This window comes from Accipiter gentilis, chromosome 16 (genome assembly GCF_929443795.1).
Source record: "Accipiter gentilis chromosome 16, bAccGen1.1, whole genome shotgun sequence".
In the NCBI taxonomy this organism is placed as follows: Eukaryota; Metazoa; Chordata; class Aves; order Accipitriformes; family Accipitridae; genus Astur; species Astur gentilis.
The window spans coordinates 28,552,001-28,572,074 of record NC_064895.1 but is presented as its reverse complement, the minus strand read 5'-3'; the positions used below and the strand labels follow the sequence as shown (position 1 = coordinate 28,572,074).

At 37.4% G+C, this 20,074-nt stretch overlaps 1 protein-coding gene across 5 annotated transcripts in view; it reads right to left on the bottom strand.

Moving 5' to 3' along the window:
- KIF13B (kinesin family member 13B) overlaps window positions 1–20,074 on the bottom strand; it is a 129,763-nt gene that overhangs the window by 64,431 nt on the left and 45,258 nt on the right. For 2 of the 5 annotated variants that reach the window (XM_049819205.1, XM_049819207.1), the window contains exons 3-10: window positions 13,750–13,765; window positions 11,909–11,969; window positions 10,083–10,175; window positions 9,251–9,431; window positions 8,756–8,843; window positions 7,258–7,392; window positions 5,105–5,217; window positions 4,540–4,651 (exon numbers count right to left, since the gene is read on the bottom strand). In XM_049819205.1, the coding sequence (XP_049675162.1) occupies window positions 4,540–4,651; window positions 5,105–5,217; window positions 7,258–7,392; window positions 8,756–8,843; window positions 9,251–9,431; window positions 10,083–10,175; window positions 11,909–11,969; window positions 13,750–13,765 (799 nt within the window). Of the gene's footprint in view, window positions 1–4,539; window positions 4,652–5,104; window positions 5,218–7,257; window positions 7,393–8,755; window positions 8,844–9,250; window positions 9,432–10,082; window positions 10,176–11,908; window positions 11,970–13,749; window positions 13,766–20,074 lie in introns of those variants that run through there. The other 3 variants (XM_049819206.1, XM_049819208.1, XM_049819209.1) reach the window with 2 other exon arrangements.

Here is a 20,074-nt window from a genome sequence, read left to right as displayed (position 1 = left end):
TGTAAATCAAGGAAAGTTGTTATTTTCAGTCTTGTTTGGGTTGTTAATGGTTTATTTAAGCACATTTAGGAAATGTCATTCTTGGCTTTCAGAATTAGTTTTAGTTTTAACAGGAATGAAAATAGTCTGTTTTTAGGGCTTTAGGGTGCCTAGTAAAGACTTCAGAGGTTCACTTTATGTTTTCTGCTTAGGTTTATAAACCAGAAATATAAGCACTTCAGCATTAAACTTCTCAGATACTATTGAAGAAGCTCAGGAAAGACCATGATGAATTCAGAATATCTTATTTTAAAGACTGGAAGCGAGACGTCTCCAGTAAGTACTTAATTTAAATTACTTAAAGATCTCTTCATAAACAATATAGTTAACTTTATTCTTATAAACATTTCAGAATGGGGCCCTTCCCTTCCCCCCACTTAAACAGCTCACAAATCTAAATCGAGTTATGTAAGACATTACCCTTTCGGAATTCGGTTGACAGAGAAGGGCGTGAAACCACATTCCTGCAAGGCAGTGTATCAGGGGAGTGGAGGAAGGAAGGAAGAAAGCGTTCAATCTTTTTATTGATTGCAAAATTGTGGGTTACAATTTTGGCCAGACTATAAAATAAAATATTCTGGTTTAAATTTTGCAGCTAATCTTTTTTTCTGTTTGGTTGGAGTTTTTTGGTTTTTTACTCAATATCCTTTTCTGAGACGAACCATGCCATTAACTTCCATCTTCAATAACCCATGAAATCTAGGTCAGGCATTGCCATTAGAACAATCTGACTACATTAGCTGCTTGTCTAACCATTTCAATTACAAAGCATACACGTAACTTTCCCTAGCAATCATTAAAACACCCCTTTAAGTATTTCCTTAAGACTCTCTTTTGCTGCATGATGCCTAAAATAGTTTGACAGCAGTCTGGCTGCTTCAGTGGTCAGACAAGCACTGACCACACAGACTGATGTTGCTTCACTGGTAAGCACTCTGCTGTCTCTGGTCATGAAAAAGTGCTGCTAGCTCTTTGGGTAGAGAATATAATTTCATTTGTATAGTATTCAGCACAGTGAGGTACACCAGCATTGTTAGCACTTGCAGGTAAGAGTATTTATAGAGAAGTCAACTGAAAAGAACAGCCTTCTGACCGATACCAGCGTGGTTTTTTTCTCATCTGAGAAGCAGCCAATGTTTACTCCAATAAATACATGGCTTGGGAGGATCCACTCTATAACAGAAATGTTTTTCCAAAGCATCTACTGAAAACTTTAAAATTACTAACAAGAGCACATGACTCATTCGATAGGATTTCTGGCTCTACAGAAGCCTGGACTTTCTTCAATGCATCAATGGTTTTCAAAAATTAGGAACGCAACCCCTGTTCTGCATAAAAAGATTAAGTTTATCAGGGAGCTGGCCAGGTACTTCACTTCCAAATCAAACCTTAACGGTTTGCACTTTGGAAACCTCCTTCACTGCACTAATTAGCTCCAAAATAGGATTAATTCATTATTTGAATTGCAACTCTGCTGTACAGGCAGCTGAGAACACTGTTACAGTGATACACCGTAATTCACAAAACACCCATTATAAGTTGGGTAAAGTTGCTCTGTATTGTAGCTATTCAAGCCCAATGCCAGACTGTCCGAAAAAGTTTTATGTATAAAACCATTGTGCTGATTTCACTGGTTTCTTTAATGTTAAGCAAGAAAGGTAGGCAAATAGTAAACCAGCCTTTCATTAGTGAAGACACCATCTGCAAATTACCCTAGAAAGGCTGGGATTGCATGTGGTAGAGACACACAGAGTGGAAATAAATAACTTAAGTTATTTCTAAGACTAAACTAGCCCAGTCTTCTCTAGCACCAAGATTATTGTGAAAACAACTTAAAATGTAGAGATCAGAAATTGTATTTTTAATAGCAGCTGTCAGTAAAACATGCAGGGCTTCTAATTAAAATGGGAAAACAAGATGTTTGTGCCAGTACAATTTGACAAAACCAAGAAGTTAAAGCACTGACAACTTATTCTGCTTCCTACACATAACCTGATGCCAGTCTTCAAGCCTCCTCTTGCAATAACATTTTTCATCTGGTACTTTGTCTAAAGATCCTCAGTAAAATTAAACAAAAAGTGTTAGATCTCAATGTCTCCTGAACTCTACTAGTTTCTCAGATTTGTGGAGAGGCCCTATATGACACATAATCCTAGTGTTAGAACACATTTATTCCACTTCGGCATCATAATTCAAAGTTGAAAGCTAGAGAGAAAGATAGCCCACCATCTCATGGCTTCTACAAAAAGGCCTCTTTAAGCCAATAAATCCGTCCTTTGATCTTTAATTAAAAAAATGTTTAAATTTTCCCCCTTCAAAATAAAGCTTCTCTTCAATGAGCTTGTTTGTAAAAAAACCCAAAAGCCCCAAACCTTTTGTTTGCACTTAATATAGCTGGATGTTAAAGACACAAAGAAGGTTTGCTTGAAAGAAGGCAGAACAAAAGTGTGCTTCTATTTATGAGCTAAAGCAAGTGCTGTGTATGGCCATCGTCATCATAGCTACAATGCATCAGACAGGTGCTAAACAGGAATTTCAGTCTGTTTGCTGGATTTGTTTAGAAATGGAGCAGCATAACTAATTCTAACAACAACGCTAGAAATTCGTTAGGAAAGTTTCCACTCTGCTTGCTCAGACTATTACAGCCACATCAGGAACCCGAGCACACATGCCACTGGAGCAAACTGAAGCAAGCTGCACGTTGGTTTTGTTCCCATCTTTACAGAGAGCCAAAAAGCACTTGTTTAATTAAAAACTCAGTGTAAATATAGAGAGGCAAAAAATATATTTAAACACTAAGAAAGTCTTAGGGCAAGGAACACTGTGAAATGAGGATTTATTTTACTGTAGAAAAGCATAGACACTATTTCTGTTATGCCGTTCTGATTTTTATGTAGCCCCCATGACTGTACTACTTGATGTCCAGTATCTGTGATGTTTACATTGGGGAGAAGAGATAAATCGTTTCACAGTAGTCATGCTAAAAGTTTCATTAAAAGACAGCACTGAGAAAAATGAAGGGTTGTGGTGTCAAGGCGTTACATGAATAGAGATTTTATTTTACTTAAGCATTGAAGTCAACTTTGTTTTCAAATCTCCTTAAGGAAAACATCTTTTTAAATCTCCACACCTCTGTATAACCTGCAAATATCTTTTTCTTTCCACGTGTGCAGTTAAATCATAGGGACATCAAATTTAAACAACATCTAAAAGCATTGCTTAGAATGGGTGGGGAAGCAAAGCAGAGTATTCAAGACAACAAAATCTAGCCAGAGCACCTACAAAAGTAAGAGGACAAAAAAAAATGCTGGTCGTGTCAAAAATCAGTTTCTTCCCAGATTATACCTTTCTACTAACAAATATCTTAGCTGCTCCTGGATAACAATAAAAGAGAGCACAAGGGAAAAAAAGGAAACTTGGTAAGTTAGTATTTCTATGAGATGTGGTTATGAAACATCCTGCCAATCAAATGACGAAAAAGAAAAATTTTAACAAAATGACGGGTTACAAAAATGAAAGTGAAGTCATCTACATCTGACACCTAATTCGATAATCCTTCAAAATCCAACTCAACCAAGACCACTCAAGCTGTACCAGCCAAGATAAGATAAAGACAGACAAGCCACCTTTACCAGCAGGCAAGCTTTTTACAGGCAGAAGTAGCTATGCTTGTGTTTGCCACTCATTCAGAAAATGGGAGAAATCCAGATGACAACTATACCTAAAATCAAACTTGCACTCCCAAGATTTTTTGTCATCAGGCTACCACACTTTATGACCACTGTATCTACGAAGTGGGAAGAACAACAAAAACAAAAGCTTACCTTTTAATTTGACAAACATAAAACTCGTATTTAACGATTTGTTTTTTCATTTAGACCCTACAGATCTTCATCCAAGTGCCATCATGATACACTCTTTTTCCCCCCAAATAATATCAAATAGAGTCCTATACAGTACAGAAAATGATTTAACTGCTCATTTCACATGAATATGATATATAATGACTTCTGACCGTTCCTCAGAGTGTAACTGGTAAAATGTTCTGCAATTATACTCTGCTGACAAAAGTAGACTATATTAACAAATAGACAATTAGGAAAAGGTAATAGTCTTAACCAAAATCTTCACAGCTAACCATACCAGTATGTAAAATTCAGTTGCATGTGGCAATAGGCCAAATTAGATTAGCCCTAATGTTGTGTGTGAAGCTGTATGTAAAATGACCCATAAAAGATAATGTGCTTTTTTATTATTATTATTATTTTTTTAAAGTTCTTTATTCTTTAGGCCATTACAGGTCAGCAGAAGACAGGGAACATATTTAGTCTGTAGGGGTACTAATGGCTTATATCCAGCTAATTTTCCAAAGACAATTATGGTTAACATCAAAACCAGAAAACGAGACAAAAGAACAGTGCTTTATTTCATTGAATGGGATTCTTCTCCCCTTTTCCTCCCTTTTATTTCTCTTTAAAAAAACAAGATCGGAGTACTTACTTTAAGTAACCAAGTCAGCACAGAATCACGATAAGGAACAAATTTGTTCTTGTTCTTGCCAGCAGCCTGGTCTGCCAGGGCAGAAATAACCAGCCCAAGAGTTGTGAGGGATCTGCACAGAAAACACAAGCAGCCATTAACAAGCATAAATATTCATCAATGCATATTCATCAGTCAAATGCATATTTAGACAGCGACTTTCTCTCCAAAAATTAACTCCAAGGAAAAAGTTCCTAGTACGGTTTTGATCATTTTTCTCACAAAAGCTCTACTTCTTGTTTTTAGTATATGTTTTCAGCCTTAATAATCATGTCTTCACAATGCAACTTGTGGTAGTTGCAAAAACAGAAGTACAGAATGAAAAATACCAATCATTTTAAATAGGCAGGGATCTCATTCAACCACTTAAGAGTATTGTATGTCAGAAAGAGTAGTAGAGGGAAGGGAAGAAGAAAACTGGCTACAAGAGCTTATATTGACTTTATCCAATTTTGCAACTATGCTGTATTTAGCAGTCATGATTGTACTGATGAAAAAAGCAAAAGAAATAATCACAGAGTCTTACTTGTTAATGTTGCTTCCTTCTTTCAGCCTGTCTCCTGCAGCACCAGTCTTAGTTGCCCTTTCACTACCCGCTAAGTCCACCAAACTCAGCTTGCCCACCTTCTCACCTGACGTCTACAGAAGGAACCAGAGAACAGCTACTGTTAGTTCACTCAAGTTACATATTTGACGTATTTTCTAACAAGAATCAAGCTTCATTTCTTGGTGTAGAATCTCTGCAGCTGTTCCAAAACCTTTGAAAATCACTGGACTTGAACAGTATCCTGTGTTAACTCACTAGCTGCTGCTTCAGAAACAATAGGAGGATTTGAAGTGAAGTCAGATACACTAATATCTTCAAGACATCTCAGAAACCTCCAGAGGAGAGGGTACACAGGGCACATTAGAAAAATGCTAAACCAAGAAAAATGCAGAGGTAGTAAAGGCCAAGGAGTCAGAAAGACATGGTGTTTACAATCCCATCTTGAAAAGTCTCCTAAAAATCTCAGATTTTATACCAGGTTTCTTCTGGTTTTCAGAGACTAAAAATGAACATGATAAGAAGCACGTTATAATTTACAAAAATTATTACAGTTGCAAAGTCTCCTATATCCTTAACAGCCTCCTAGAAAGCAATCCAAGCTATGCAAGTATTCAAACCTATAAGACAGATTTTGTTACAAATCCTTTTATCTCATTTGACCCAAAATGACATTCTGAAACACTCCATGAATTTCATATGCTAATTTGAAGTTGAAGAGCTAATTGTCTTTGAGAACAGTTTGCTCATATCATGCTTTTCTGCAGCATCTACGACTTTAGCTTCTTAGTATCACAGTTGCAAAGTACTACATTCCCCTAAATTAACAGGATAATTAGAATCAATATGCTTTCAAAAACGTTACTCTAAGCCTCTCAAAATATAGTGTGATCATCAGGCCATACTGAAACTTGTCATTTCCAGGACTGAAAGGACCAGCAGATGGGAAAACAGAGAAATCTGTTCCAGAAACTCACATAGTGGTCACTGGAAGATGCAGAAAAGACAGACAAGCAGAACTACCACTTTGCATCCACAGACTGTCCATGACCCCACAAAAATATGGATGATAAGAATGCAGTACAGCCACAGCAAAAACAGAATGACAAACTATGGCAAATAAAAAAGTTTAGTATAGTATGACTGCTGATTTGAAGTGCAAGGGGTGGGGGGGGGGGGACGACACCAAATAAAGAATAAGGAAAATTGTTTTGTATAAGAAGATTGGTGGAGATTGAGAAATAAGGAGGAAAAAAATCCAAACGCTTACTATGCTTTACATTGTCTTCAATGTTTAGGCACGTGCATGCCTTTGATTCACTCCGTGGACACTCAAAATTGCTCCAAAGCTTTGAAGACAATGAAGAATTGCCCAAGTACAGAATCTATCAACAAAGTTTAAGCAGTTTTGGTATAGATCTATTTCAATTTTACTTTATCACCATTTTCTGTGGGGGATTAAATAATATTAACATAAATGTATTTAACATCCCTCCTCCAAGGAACATTTACGTATAAGGAAAGGTAAAGAAAAATACTTTCACATTTAAATGTCTTTTAGATATTTAATTTATATACATAAAAATATTAAAGTCATACGATGCAAAATTTTTGCAATGAGTAAGTGTTTCTCTTTATAAAGTTGATAATTTATACATATTTGCATGAAATAAGCCCTTGAAGGAGATTACCAGATGTATACTTAGGTGTTCTTTTATTTTTCATCTACACATTATACCTTTAGTTTCTGCTCCAAGTCTGTACTACACATTGTTGCTTAAAAAGAAGTGTTTCTTTAGTTTAGATTCTAGGATTAGGAGATCCTTCCTGCACTCTCCAGCAGGTCTGCTGCAACTTGGGTCCTGCATTTTTGCTTTCCATTTCAAAAAACACATTTCTACTTACGAACCTATTAAAACTGATTTCCCTACATTGGGGCACAAGTGCATGAGCATTGAGGACTTAGCCAGACAAAGCCATAGCTAACTTGATCCAGTGCTAGCAGTGCACAAGGGCAGGAGACTGTAGCAAATGACGCAGCTCCAACCAACATTTCTATGAGTTTATGAAATACATTAAAGCAAGAGACACACATCCAAGCTTAACATTTCGACCTTGTAACTTGTTTTACTTACCCCTGATTGCACATCATAGAGTGTGTGGGTGAGGATAATCTTGAAGACTGCATGGGACCGACTGCTCTCCTCATTCATGTTGGTTGCAGCCACTGTTCGAGATTTGTTGCCCTCAGACATCAAGGACTCGATGTCCTAGATACAATTTTCACATCCATAAGCATATTTGCATTAACATTCTTTTAAATTATCTGCTGAAACAATCTCATTTTGGTAAAATACACCAAGTATTTTCCCACTAAGTTTCCTACCATTTATTCACATAAAGTGTGAGAAAAAATACTGTGATCTCCCCTGTAACAACTATAAATTACACAATGTTGTGACATGCGTATTCATCCATCAACTCTACCTAGATATTAAATTACCAATAAAAAGATGCACCTGGCTGCACATAGCAATACTCAAAAGCAAAGAAAAAAGTGAGGAAACAGCAATTCATGTTTGAACACTGTAACATTTTAGCCTCAGTTGTCAAACACGTTCTTGAAATCTGTAATACTGACATAAGGCTCAAAGTTTTATAAAACAGAACTACACTAAACACGTCATTATATTCCTCCTACATGTAAAAGCTTATAAAGTCCTCTGATATGTTAAGTTTTGATACTTGAGAAATATGCAGCTTGCCTGCTTCAGAATTTTACAGCAATCCTGTAAAATAGTTAGAACTTTAGAGTCTTGGGCTTAACTTTTATTTAAGCATCTCTAGCTGGATGGTGCTAAAAAAACCAAAAAAACAATCAAACAAAAGACCACCACAGACCACTTTTGACTCTGTATGCTCTGTTACACAAAGCTGCCGGGCAACATGTAAAGGAAAAGCATGCAACGTGTCTTGTCTTAACAGAAACCACCAAAGGGAGGTAGATGAATAGCTGGACAGACTGCAATAGGAAGAACTGCACCATTTTCATGTTTTGCTTAAGATGACAGAATTCCATCCCACATTTACTCATTTCTCCCACAGTACATTGATGCTTCTTAAAAATTAGGGCATTTTGTGAATGCATATATAAACATTTTCTATCTAGCAAGCAAGCTTTATGTAACGTTCTTAAGTATTTGCCTTGTAAACAACCACTAGTTTATAATTCCAGTGTGCCTGTGTGCTACTGGTAAGTGAAATTACTAGGCAGTAGCATGACAGCCAAAACGTGGTACTGAAAGCCCATCTCTGCTAAATCCTGGTTCTGTAATTAATCATGGAACACTTTCTCATGGATACCGCATACACTCATCTTAAGTTTGGGAGGAAAGCTGTTTCATTAAACAGTTGAATTACTTCCAGAATTACTCAATAGTACAGGATGAAGATGAGTTTCTGCTCTTAACTCTGTTCTCCCCTCTGATCACAATACAACAATCCTACAGCTCTCTTGCTCTAAAATCCATGTTACTGCCATGGCAATTAGGAGTAGCTTAATAATTTTGATCTGCTTAAGGGACCCTAGTGTTTAGGATGTCAATACAAGCCTTTCATGAAATTGATCCTTACCTTGTAGCTAGCAACAGCTAGTTTGGATAGGCCATCTACGTAAGGACCATAAACACTGTGTTCTCTAACTTTTAATGACTGACGGCTTCTGGTTGGAAAAAAAAAGTTATTTATAAGCACATGACTGACTTAAGACAACATTTACAGAAAGTCAGTTTCTCACTGACAGATCTCAAACATGATGGTCTTACAAATACCATAATAAAGCACAGAACAAGGACTATAATGCAAACAAAAAAAGCCTTATGTCTACACATAAAATGTTGACATAGACATTTTTGTCACTTCATAAAAGCTAGCATTAGGGTGAGCTTACTCCAAGCTTTTAGACTTACTACTTTATTTTGATTTAAAATGAAAGGATACTTAGGTCAGGAAGAAGTGAAAGCCATCCTACACAAATGCCTTAGATGGGATCCATTAAGGCAAACTGGTTATGGAAAGGAAGAGTGTATGACAAGACATCACAGTGCTGTTGACACACAAATTACTTACCCTTTTGGGTCAAGAAGATCTCTGACTTTCTCATTGTATATCTCCATGTAGGATACTTCCACTTTGAAACACTGCTCTTCATTTTCTTCTTTTTGTGCTCTTTCAAAGAGTCCACTGCAAAGTCTAGGAATTAATCCAGGCTGGTCAGCAGTACCCATCATTGTGTATGATTTTCCAGATCCTGTGTGAGTGAATCTATGATTAGTGTACATGGAACAAAGTTTCTTGCTGTGCGGAACACAGAAAAGGAAATAGAAGAGGTAAAAAAAAAGGTTTGCATTTCAGTGAAAGATGTTTGTGCAGTTTTCTACTTTAAAGTAACCGAAACACCATTTAGCTAAAGACTATTTAATTAAAAGGAAAAATAAAACAAGAAATTTAGTTCAAACTGACAGAAGACTTCTTCAGGTAGATGTAGTCTTACTGCAGATAACAACCCACTAACACCCACATATGTGCCACAATGAGAAAAAACAGTTGCATAAGCATACACATTTTAGCACATTACATTTAAAATTACGATTAAAAATATTTCTAACTGCAGAAGCAGAAAATATGAGTGATGCACTGAACTCAAGGACGATCATGGTCATTCCAAAGATTATAATCTACGGTGTGAGAAATAAGGGTAGCCAGCAGCAACAGACAAAATCCTATCTCTCATCCTGTTCACCTCATATCTAATGCTACAAAAGAGAAAAACATTTCTTATCTACATTAAAAGGCATTTCTCCTGAAACAATGTCACAACAGCCATGAAAAGACTCTTCAGTCAGAATGTAACACCATTTGCGTCAACAATATTTTTTGCTTACGTCCGGAAGGGACTTACCAGTTTGCCCGTAGGCAAAGATGCAAGCATTATAGCCTTCAAAGGCATTCTGAAGAATATTCTCTCCAAGGCACTTGAAAACAACATCTTGACCTAAGAAGTAAAACACACAAGCTAACATTGTAACAAAGCAAGAGATATTTTTTGCTTGATTTGGATTCTTCAATAATTATGTAAAAGCAGTTAGTGTCTTCCTGCTGTTGTTGCCTGAATAGCATCCAGTATTTGCTCCCTCTACAGGAGCAAGACCATCAGCCAGTAGATGTGCACCAGATTTATACTACTGTAAAAATCAGAAGCTGTGATTATCATGCATATACCTGTATGTGCTTAAAACAACATCCTATCAATGTTAATATTCAGAAGTTTTATCAGCAGAAAATCTACTACCAACTGCAGAATTTAATCCACTGGTGAATGACACCACCTCAAAATATACTCACCTGTACATTTTAACAACTGACGGTTGATTTTAATCTAGGGCAATGAGTAGAGTACTAGATAATTTTACTGTATATGTGTAAGATATTAAATAATACCACAAGGAGATTTTTGCAGAGAAGGAATCGCAACAACATGGGAGATATTATAGCACAAGATAGATATGCATTAGCAAAATATAGGGTATATCACTTATTTTGCAATTGAATTAAATCTGCAGGAACAGCTTTTTGGCTTCTTTTCCAAGCAAAGGAAGAAATTCTTAATATATTTGGGTACTATCTACTTAAACAAAACCTCTATTTTCAGATTTTCTTTTACAAGCAGAGGAACTAAAGTCTGAACAAGACACAGTAGAATTTTACGGACTGAAAAGTTCTCTCAAATATGTTAATGTTCCCGAAAGCTTTCCTTTCTCTCACTGATTGAAGTCCATATCTTTACATCCAAGTGCACTCAATTTTATGCATGCAAAATTCCCCATCAAAATTACTAATAGCTGTGCCTAGCCAAGGACAGCAGAATGGGTTTGGACCAAACACTTCCAATGTATAACAGACCATAATATAAGTGACATAGGCACCTCCATTAGTTTGAGAAACAAAAAATTTACCTTCCTATGTAATTTGCATGGCTGAAAGTGTCACATTTTTATCTGTTCCTCACTGAATTACTATTCATTAGTTATTTGTTACAGAAGTTAAAATCTAGAAACATACGCATCTTTTATTTTCCTTGCGCTTTTTTTTTTTAAATAAATGTAAACAAGCTTAACCGATCCCAATTTTAAAAGATAACAAGTACGAAAGGAATAGATCACAAGAGGGTTAAGTCCAAATATATTTCATATTTTACCATAACTATTTGCCAAAATGTGTCATAATAATACATAGAAAACTTTAAATTAAATACATTACACACTGTCACCAGACCACACGAATTCACATACCCCTATATTAAATTAGGCTTTTTTTGATACTCCATTATTAAGGTCTAATATAATGTCAAACTCCCATCAGCACCGTGAAACATGAAATTACATATAGCAATGTTCCTCAAATCCTGAAAAGAAACAGATCTGATGCTTTTAAAATTATGTACTTGGAACAGTATTTTAAATACAGATGTAAATACGAGTAACCCATTATTGTGATAGATTTCTCTATTGCCTACACTGCAAACAGGTAGCAATGCCTATTACTATTATCATCTTTAGAGAAGAGAAACAGGAATAATCAAAGATTTTCCTTTTTCGTTTGACAACAAGTAGTCATATAGGGGAAGGCACTTCGCGCCATATGGTCTGTGCTCTGTAGCAAACACTGTGTTTTAATTAGACCATTCGCACTTGGAGACAACAAGCACAAAGCTACAGTAAATATTACCTGCATATTTTTCTTTAACAGATTCATCCATAGACCAAAAGCAGTGATCGTAAGCAAACACCTGTAAGAAAATAACCAGGAGAACACCTTATAAAAACTGTTGCCAAATCAAACACATTATCCAAATTTTGACAGCACTGTATTATGGTGAGTAACATCACAGTCCTCGGGGCCATTCTGAACATAATACACATTCCTACAGAATTACTTAATTTCTATCAGTTTGAAGCCTAAACAAACACCGCCTCTTCCTATATGCAAGCCTGTTCCTTGCTTTTATTTCTTCCTTTCTACTGTGTGAATCCTATTCCATGCTCTCCAGAAGTTCTCCATGTGGCAACTGAATGGATGTCCAGGAGCTCTCCTTATCTTCCTTTAAACCCATCCTTGCAATTCATTTTTCACAAGACTTTGTTTTGCAAACTGACAGATGTCCCCTAGCTGCTTCTGCCTACCGTCTCCCCGTGTCTCTTGTCTGCATAAATTAAAGACATACCTTAGGGTAGGAACCTCTTTCTGCACACTGCTGACAAACGGAAGCAGTCATCACAAAAGTCTAATACTTGTAAAGAACAATATAGAGCAAATGAGTTTTATCATGAGAAGAGTAGTGCTATAATCTTTTTAAATAGAAAAGTTTCAATTTTGTGGTAAATCCATTTCAAAGTTCACAGGCACCTTTCACCATGAAAGCTGACCTCAAATAAGACAGTGCATATTTTGGGACAGATGTTTGCAAAAATAACTCCCCTGGGTATGTAAGAAGAAAAAACCCCAAATCAGGGTGATGTCTGACCTACATTCACAGAGGCAAAATTTACTCTGGAAGATACAGGAAAAGGGAAGAGCAATGTATTGCTCTTTGGCTGTTTATTTCTCCTCTAAGCTTAACGAAGGCTGCTCTTTCCCCTTTAGATGTTCTGCATTGCTATGTAGCTGACATTTGTATTATTTCAGATCATGTTGGCAGAGCAAGCACACCATGTCAGCATCCCACACCCACGTTCTGAATCCTCATTCCATTATTTCTGAAAATTTCCTTTTATCTGCTAACACATTTTCATGTTCCATTTTAGTGAAGTAGCAATAAAGCAAATCTTCAAGTATTTAAACTAAAATAATAAGAAATACTATGCGAGCGTTGAAAACCCATACTACCAACACATTCAAACTTACTACCTAGATTTATGAACACGCTTAATATAGCAAAGTCCTTGAAATTTAAATAATCTATTTTCAAAAATACATTGCTTTTTTTTTCCCCCATACTACATTAATGTCCTAGCATCAAGACATAAAAGTGGTTATTTTACATCCTCTAATTGAGGAAACAGCTTGTTTATTTAAAATTAAGGGGTTTGGTTATTTGAATTTAATATACAATTGAACATATTATAACATCCCATGCCTTCAGAGCATTTAATAAAACATCATTAGCTATATGACCACATCAATAAAGCTGAATCCTAATATGCTAGGATAGAGACAGATATCTGCATACCAAATACAGAGGCATGGGATCATAAGCCATAATAGCAAAAAGCGTTTGCTGTAACACAGATACCAGAAAATGCTTTTAAAAGCCCCCAAATAACAAGTAGTCTTCCATACAGTCTGTAATGCTGAGTATGTATGTTCTCATTTGTTCCTGTGACTCATTTTTTGGCACAGGCTGTACAGTGCTCTTCTGCAGCAAGAAGATGCTTCGAGTTTCTTACTCAACAGCTGATCAACTACAGAGCTGGTTTTTGAAATGCTTTTAATATCTGGATAACCCAAGACTGAATAAGTGATATAACAATTTTTCACTCACTGATTTAACATGCAATAAAAGCCCTTACCTTTGGTTGGGTCCTACTGTTGCCCAGAGCATCAGGAGCAGAAGGGATTTGGTATAGAGTTGGGGTACGAAAAAGAAAGACAAAAGAAAACCAACGACTGTTAGTTGTAGTGATTTTAGCTTAATTACTCTATCAATTAATACCTCATCATTGGAACACTGTATTTAAAAAGTTTGTTTCTCTCCTCACATCTCCCCTTGCTTACAGATCCCAAGTAATTTTATAAACCAACGCTTATCTCTTTTCAAGAGTAAGAATATGAGATGCTGCTCTGAATAAGTTGATTTTAAATTCAAAGCCACTGATTTTTCTCATGCAGCCACCATCTCTTCCCCATTCTCTCCCAGTTGTTTTTTTTCTAGTGACACCTCTCTCTCTCTCTCTCTCTCTCTTTTTGTGGGTGTCACTGTCTCTTAAAAACAAAGTACCCAAGCAATGTAAAAATTTCCAAAATCACTTGATCAGCAACTTCAAGAGAGTTATTGAAGAGAAAATTTCAGAATCCAACCCTGGACTTGCCCAACTCAGCTCTCTCATGGTTGCTGGGGCAGCAGAGCAAACATTTGTTTCCCTACAAGAATGAGCAGAGAATAGCAATTCCTTCAATCTGTTATGTGTGCAATTTGAAAGTTTGTTTGGGTTTTTTTGAGTTAGTTTGTTTCTTTTTTTTTAAACAACAAAATTACTGGAGTGACCTTTAAAATAACAGCACAGCATCAGTCAATGCCCCGACAGCAGGTTATGCAGTCTTCCCACATACAGAAGACTGGAGAAATGCAGCAAACACACAAGAATGAAGAACTGATATTCTCCTTGTCCTGTACCTTCCAAATGAGATTAGGAAGCTCCTGACATCAGTAACAAGTAAAGTCTTGTGACAAGCATCACTGATTTCTTTTGAACAGAGCAGGAGAAAGACACGGGAGCCATACAAGATTACTCTCAGAGTTCTTGCTGCTCATATGGCTTGAGAAGCGAGTTTAAAAATAGTAATTTCTCAGCATTGTCTCTCAAAAATAATTATTTATTAAGCAAGTCCATCATGTCTTTTTACTTAGGCTTGGATGTAATATGCATATCTGTTTGACGTAACAGGAACAAAGGTGACTTCGGAGCGCAGTCGGCATGACCTGCTACACAGGATGATTATTTAAGTCAAGGCTACCCCATGACAGCCATGTCGCAGAGTCATTCAAGTAAGCAGTAACAACATGACCGCTTTTCCCCCTGCCATCTGGCTAAGTTTGAATAAAAGCTCTCCCAAGGTCCTTAGCAGCATGCTTGGCGCAGATTTTTGACTGTCGCTGTTGCTGCTGGGTGGGTTGTAGATATGAAGGCTTATTGAGGGAATCTCCTTCACCAGGGCTTTGATCTGGACACAGGAGACACCAGAGAGCCTGTCTGGATTACTCCAAGAGAGACACAAGAGAATTTTGTTGGCTTTCTGTGCTCTGAAATGCTAGTGGAGTGTTTTGCTGAAGGACTTCACTGGAAACTGCTAAGTGGCTTTTAGGGGTGCTCCTGCAGGAAGATCATTCTTCTTGTAAAACAAAGAGAATAGCAAGCCTAGATTCTGAGTTTGAGTTTAGCACTCAGAGGTAACGCTGCTCTTAATTCAGCAAGCAGTTATGCTCATATGCCCCACCCCAGTCCCAAAGCAGGATTATATTGTGACAATGCAGCTGATCTTTCCAGCCCTTGATACAGGACGTCTTATTGAGTATTTGGATTAAAGCAGCAATAAGGATATAATCTCAGAAGTACTGTCACATATACAATTTTAAGAGGATGGATTATGCTAGGCTATGTCAATCATCAAGCTTAGTTCAGACTAAAGGTCTTAAATTTTCTAAAGAGCTGCACAAACACACAAGCCCATGTCTCGCAGCCTCGCTTAATCCAAACATGAGCAAATGGAAGCCCTATATCTAAGAAACCCGGAGTACAGCATTTAGGATACAGCACAGCTACCTAGAGCTGTAGCTTGTTCTACGTACTTTGGACCAAGAGGAGACTAAATCGGACAAATGTTTCCGTAAGGAAAGCATTAAGGGTGCATACTGTATTACGCAGCATTGTGCTGTGCACGTATGAACCCATTAATACTGCAGCTACGCGCTGCTATAGCTGGGCCCAGAAACCCATGAAAAGAATTTCAGCCTGATTCAAAATCCCATGGGAAATTAATAGATATGGGGATACAGCACCCACAGCAGCCTACATAGCTACAAGCACACACTGGAAGCACCAGGTGTTTAGAAGAGGCTCCATGCCCAAGTACGGTGCATTGCTGCAGTCCATCTCAGAGGTGATAAAAGGTAAATACTAAGCAACAGCATCACCTCTAGAGCAGGGTAGTATCTTCTACAACAAAACATGGATGACAGCAACGTACGCAAAGAACATTTCCTGTGGTAAAGGCTGGATCCTAATGCTGACAAATTGTAATCATAAAGAATTGTAAAGAATCACTAGTAGTTCTAAAGCAGAAAAGATCATGTACAGATATGTCACCTCCAAACTGCTCACACCGAAACCCATGTCCAAACCTGTGTCTGCAAGGCAGAGAGTGAAAAGGAGGACACAGCGAAATGATCACTGCAGGACTCTTAAAGCACCCATCCCGTGCCTATCCAGCAGTCTCCCCCAAGGATGCTGCCATTTCAGAGGTGCAGGCAGGACTTGCTATTGTTCCTCGGCTGACAGCCAATAATTCACATCTACCTCAAATGCAGCAGAAACTTCCAGGACAGGAAGGGAAAACTTATCTTTTAGCTACTGAAGGATGTCACTAAGATGTTTTCAGCTACATGTTTTCACTTGAATCCAGACTGACAGGACTTTCTTTCGCCAACTCCCCTCTTTTATCTTTTTTCAACTCCATGTCGAAAAGAAGTAGGGGGAATCTAACGTATCTAGGGTTTCTAAAATTAAAAAAGGAGAAAGAGAATACTCTAAAACAACTGCCTATATTTATTACTATTTTATTTGTTGCAGCCAAGTGACTATATATGCTGTTTCGAGAGTGAAGGAAGACATGTATCCCTGAGTAATCATTTGTTTTTAAGCTAGCTCTTACATAGTATAAGCTTCTTGACCAAGACACATTTGCTTTCATTTAAAAATGCTAGTGGTTTCATAGATCTTACGCACAATTTAAACATGCGATAAAACCAGAGCTATTCGCAACTGAAACCATCAGTATATGTCCAACACCACTATTGCTTCTGTTGTTTTTACAAAAAGAATAGAATCTCCAATAATTAAATGATATATTCAAACAGAATAAACTACTCTGTTCAGCCATAGCTATTAGTGCTATATTAGTAATATCTCAGATCAGTTTTTATTCTGGCTTTCCAGGTTCAAAAGGAGAGGGAAGTTATAGTGTGACCTTAAGTATATTTGAGGATTTTGCAAATCTTGTGGGGAGAACACCACAGCAAATGAGTAGGGATGCAACATTACCAGGAAGAGGTGAGGATAGCTCAGACTTTATCTATGCTGTTTGGCAAACCCAACAGTGCAGAGATAGCAGCCAGCTGGCAAATCAGCACATGCTCTAAATCAGTCACAGCACATCCTGCTTCTTCCCTAAATCAGAAATGGGCAGATGGGGCAAATGGGAGGAGAAAGGTGGGAGGCGGCAAGTCAGAAAGCAGGCAAAAGAGATATAGAGGCTGTAGGACATGATCTGACAAGCCAGGCGTTGGGTTTTTTCCTGGTTGGTTTTTTTTGTGTGTTTTGTTTTGGTTTTTGGTTTGTGGTTTTTTTTTTTTTTTTTTTTAAAAAAAGAACATTTCCTATGCCAGCAGTGACCGCAACAACATCCAAACCATAAATTTGGCTGCCACTCCTCAGTGGCACAAGGCTATGCTGAATTTGGGGAATTGAAACATAACATTTTACCATTTTCAGAAGCTTCTGGAAAAGCAAAATATAGTAAGAATTTGCAGGTTAAAAGAGAAAAAAGGAGAGGGAACAATTACAACAGTAACTATTAATTAGGGAAGTCCCAGCAAATCTCCAGAAACTCTTATTGCTTTCCACTTTCAGTGTTCATAACCATTGCAAAAACAAGCATATCAGATTCCAATGTAATTAGTGCTATTTTATGCCCTTCAGCAGGAACTGCTCAGCATAAACTCTCAGAAGTAGCTAAAAATGCAACTAGAAAAACATACTGATGGGGAAAAACTACTTGGGGCTTAACAGCAGAAAGGTGTCAGTGTCTCCCAGCTATCACTCTGTAAGACCACATCTTCATGCTCCTGGCTGAATTAGTTTGCCTTAAATCAATTTGTATTCACACACATTTTATTAAAAGTAAAGTTGGCATCATGTGTCACAGTAATTTATCCTTCGGATGCAGGAACGACTGCACTTTGTAGCAAGTTTATTCTTTTTAGAGTTTGTACAGATATAGACCACACCACTGTGTTTCTGATACTTCTTAAATCGAGTATCAGGTGAACTGTTCACACCCCACATTCAAAGACCTTGTTTTAACACTCACAACCATGATGCCCCCTTCACACTTCCAAGCAGATCTGGAAGAGAAATGCTATGTTGTAACTACACCTTCACTCTTGCTCAGTGCAGGTGGGAATAACACAACAGGATAAGCAGCCCCAGACCTGACCTCAGTATCTAATCAAAGGAAAGAAACTGTAACATAGCACTTAAAGGACAAATGTCTGATGACCTCCAGAGGTCCCTTCCAACCTCAGCCATTTTGTGATTTTATTAATAATTTGTTGCAGATAAAAAGCAGTACAAGAACTATGCTGGGTTCTGACACAAATGCACAACTACATATTTCAGCTATTCCCTGGAACCAAATAACTAACGCTACACTGGGCAGAATTAGTTGTCCCTACAGATCTTTCCTTCCTTCCTTTCTCCGGTTAACTATGCCCCAAATAGCAACCATATGAAAAACATTGAACTATAATGCTCAGTTCCTTTTGTGGCTTCTGTATAGTGTTTTCCCTTGCTTCTTCTCACTCACTCACCTGCCATGAGCTTCCCCACTCACAGCAGGGTAAGAATGCTTGGGAACACCTCAGACAAATCAAATATCACACTCACAAAACCTTGGCGCAGACCTTTACTAAGCAAATGTAGGCTTTGTTTGAAGAGCAATGGGTTAAAAGGTAACGGCTTTCATGTACTGAAGGGTCTTTCAAGAAAACTCATCTTTCAAACAAGACTTTTGAGTTTGACCCCTAGCTATATCTCGGGTGGTAAATACTGGGCATAGATGGAGCAGAATACCAAAAGGACCTGTGCATCACTCACGCTGTCTTGGCAGTAGATACCTGCCTGTAACAGGAGACAGGATTTAACAAACCACTACGTTACAGTCTTTTGTTTTTGAATAAAGGGACTTACGATATGCAAGTTTACCTTCCACCATGAAGAAGCAAAGATATCCTCCCTGTACCACAGGAGCTTACCTAGAAGCTGGTAAGTAGTGTAGGAATTACTGAAGAGCTCTAGCACCAGCAAGTCTCAAAGCAGACAATGTCAGGCACACCAGACAAGGATGTAGGCACAAAAACATATCAGGAAGATCTTGCATTTGTTTGAGGTCTGGGAGCCCAGCTATCTTTCTGAAGCAGATCCTTTAATTTGTAGTATTTTTTTTTTTTTCTATATGAATAAAGGATTCAGAATAAGGTTTTTTGAAGAGCCAACAGTTAGTTAGAAAAGACACTGCAATGTTCAGAGTTTTACTGTTTAAATTCCAGCTGCAGAATTTCTTTCCTGACATAAAATAAAGCCAGTCAATGGTGAAATAAAATTTAGACAATAAATTTAATTATTTTATTAGCATAGACATAATTGAAAGACAGCAGTATGACAACTGATAAGAAATAGTAGAATTAATTGAGAAGCTGTTTCCTCTCCATGTATCAGACAAATACAACTTGCAACACATTTTGCTGCTGCTAGGTATACAATGAGAGGAAATGTCAACTATATCAAGTTTGATCACTTCAGGCTTCTTTATCCTATGATCCTCAGAAATCCATTGTCCCAGAATATTTCAGAAGGTAAAAGTGCTTAAGGTTGTTGGTTTTAAGAGTTTATAAATATTCTTTCCCCATTTTTACACGTAGACCAAGTGGTATCAAAATGCTGAATCCCACTAGAGTCCAACTTCTGGATGACATCCTCCAATTAATACTATTCTTACGGAGTCTCAATTTTATCTCCATAGCAATACTGAGCTCTTTGGGTGAAAACCACACTGCCCTATTTGAGCAAAAGATTTTTTGTGAACAGAAACAGTCTCTTTAAATACAAAATCCCCAAATAC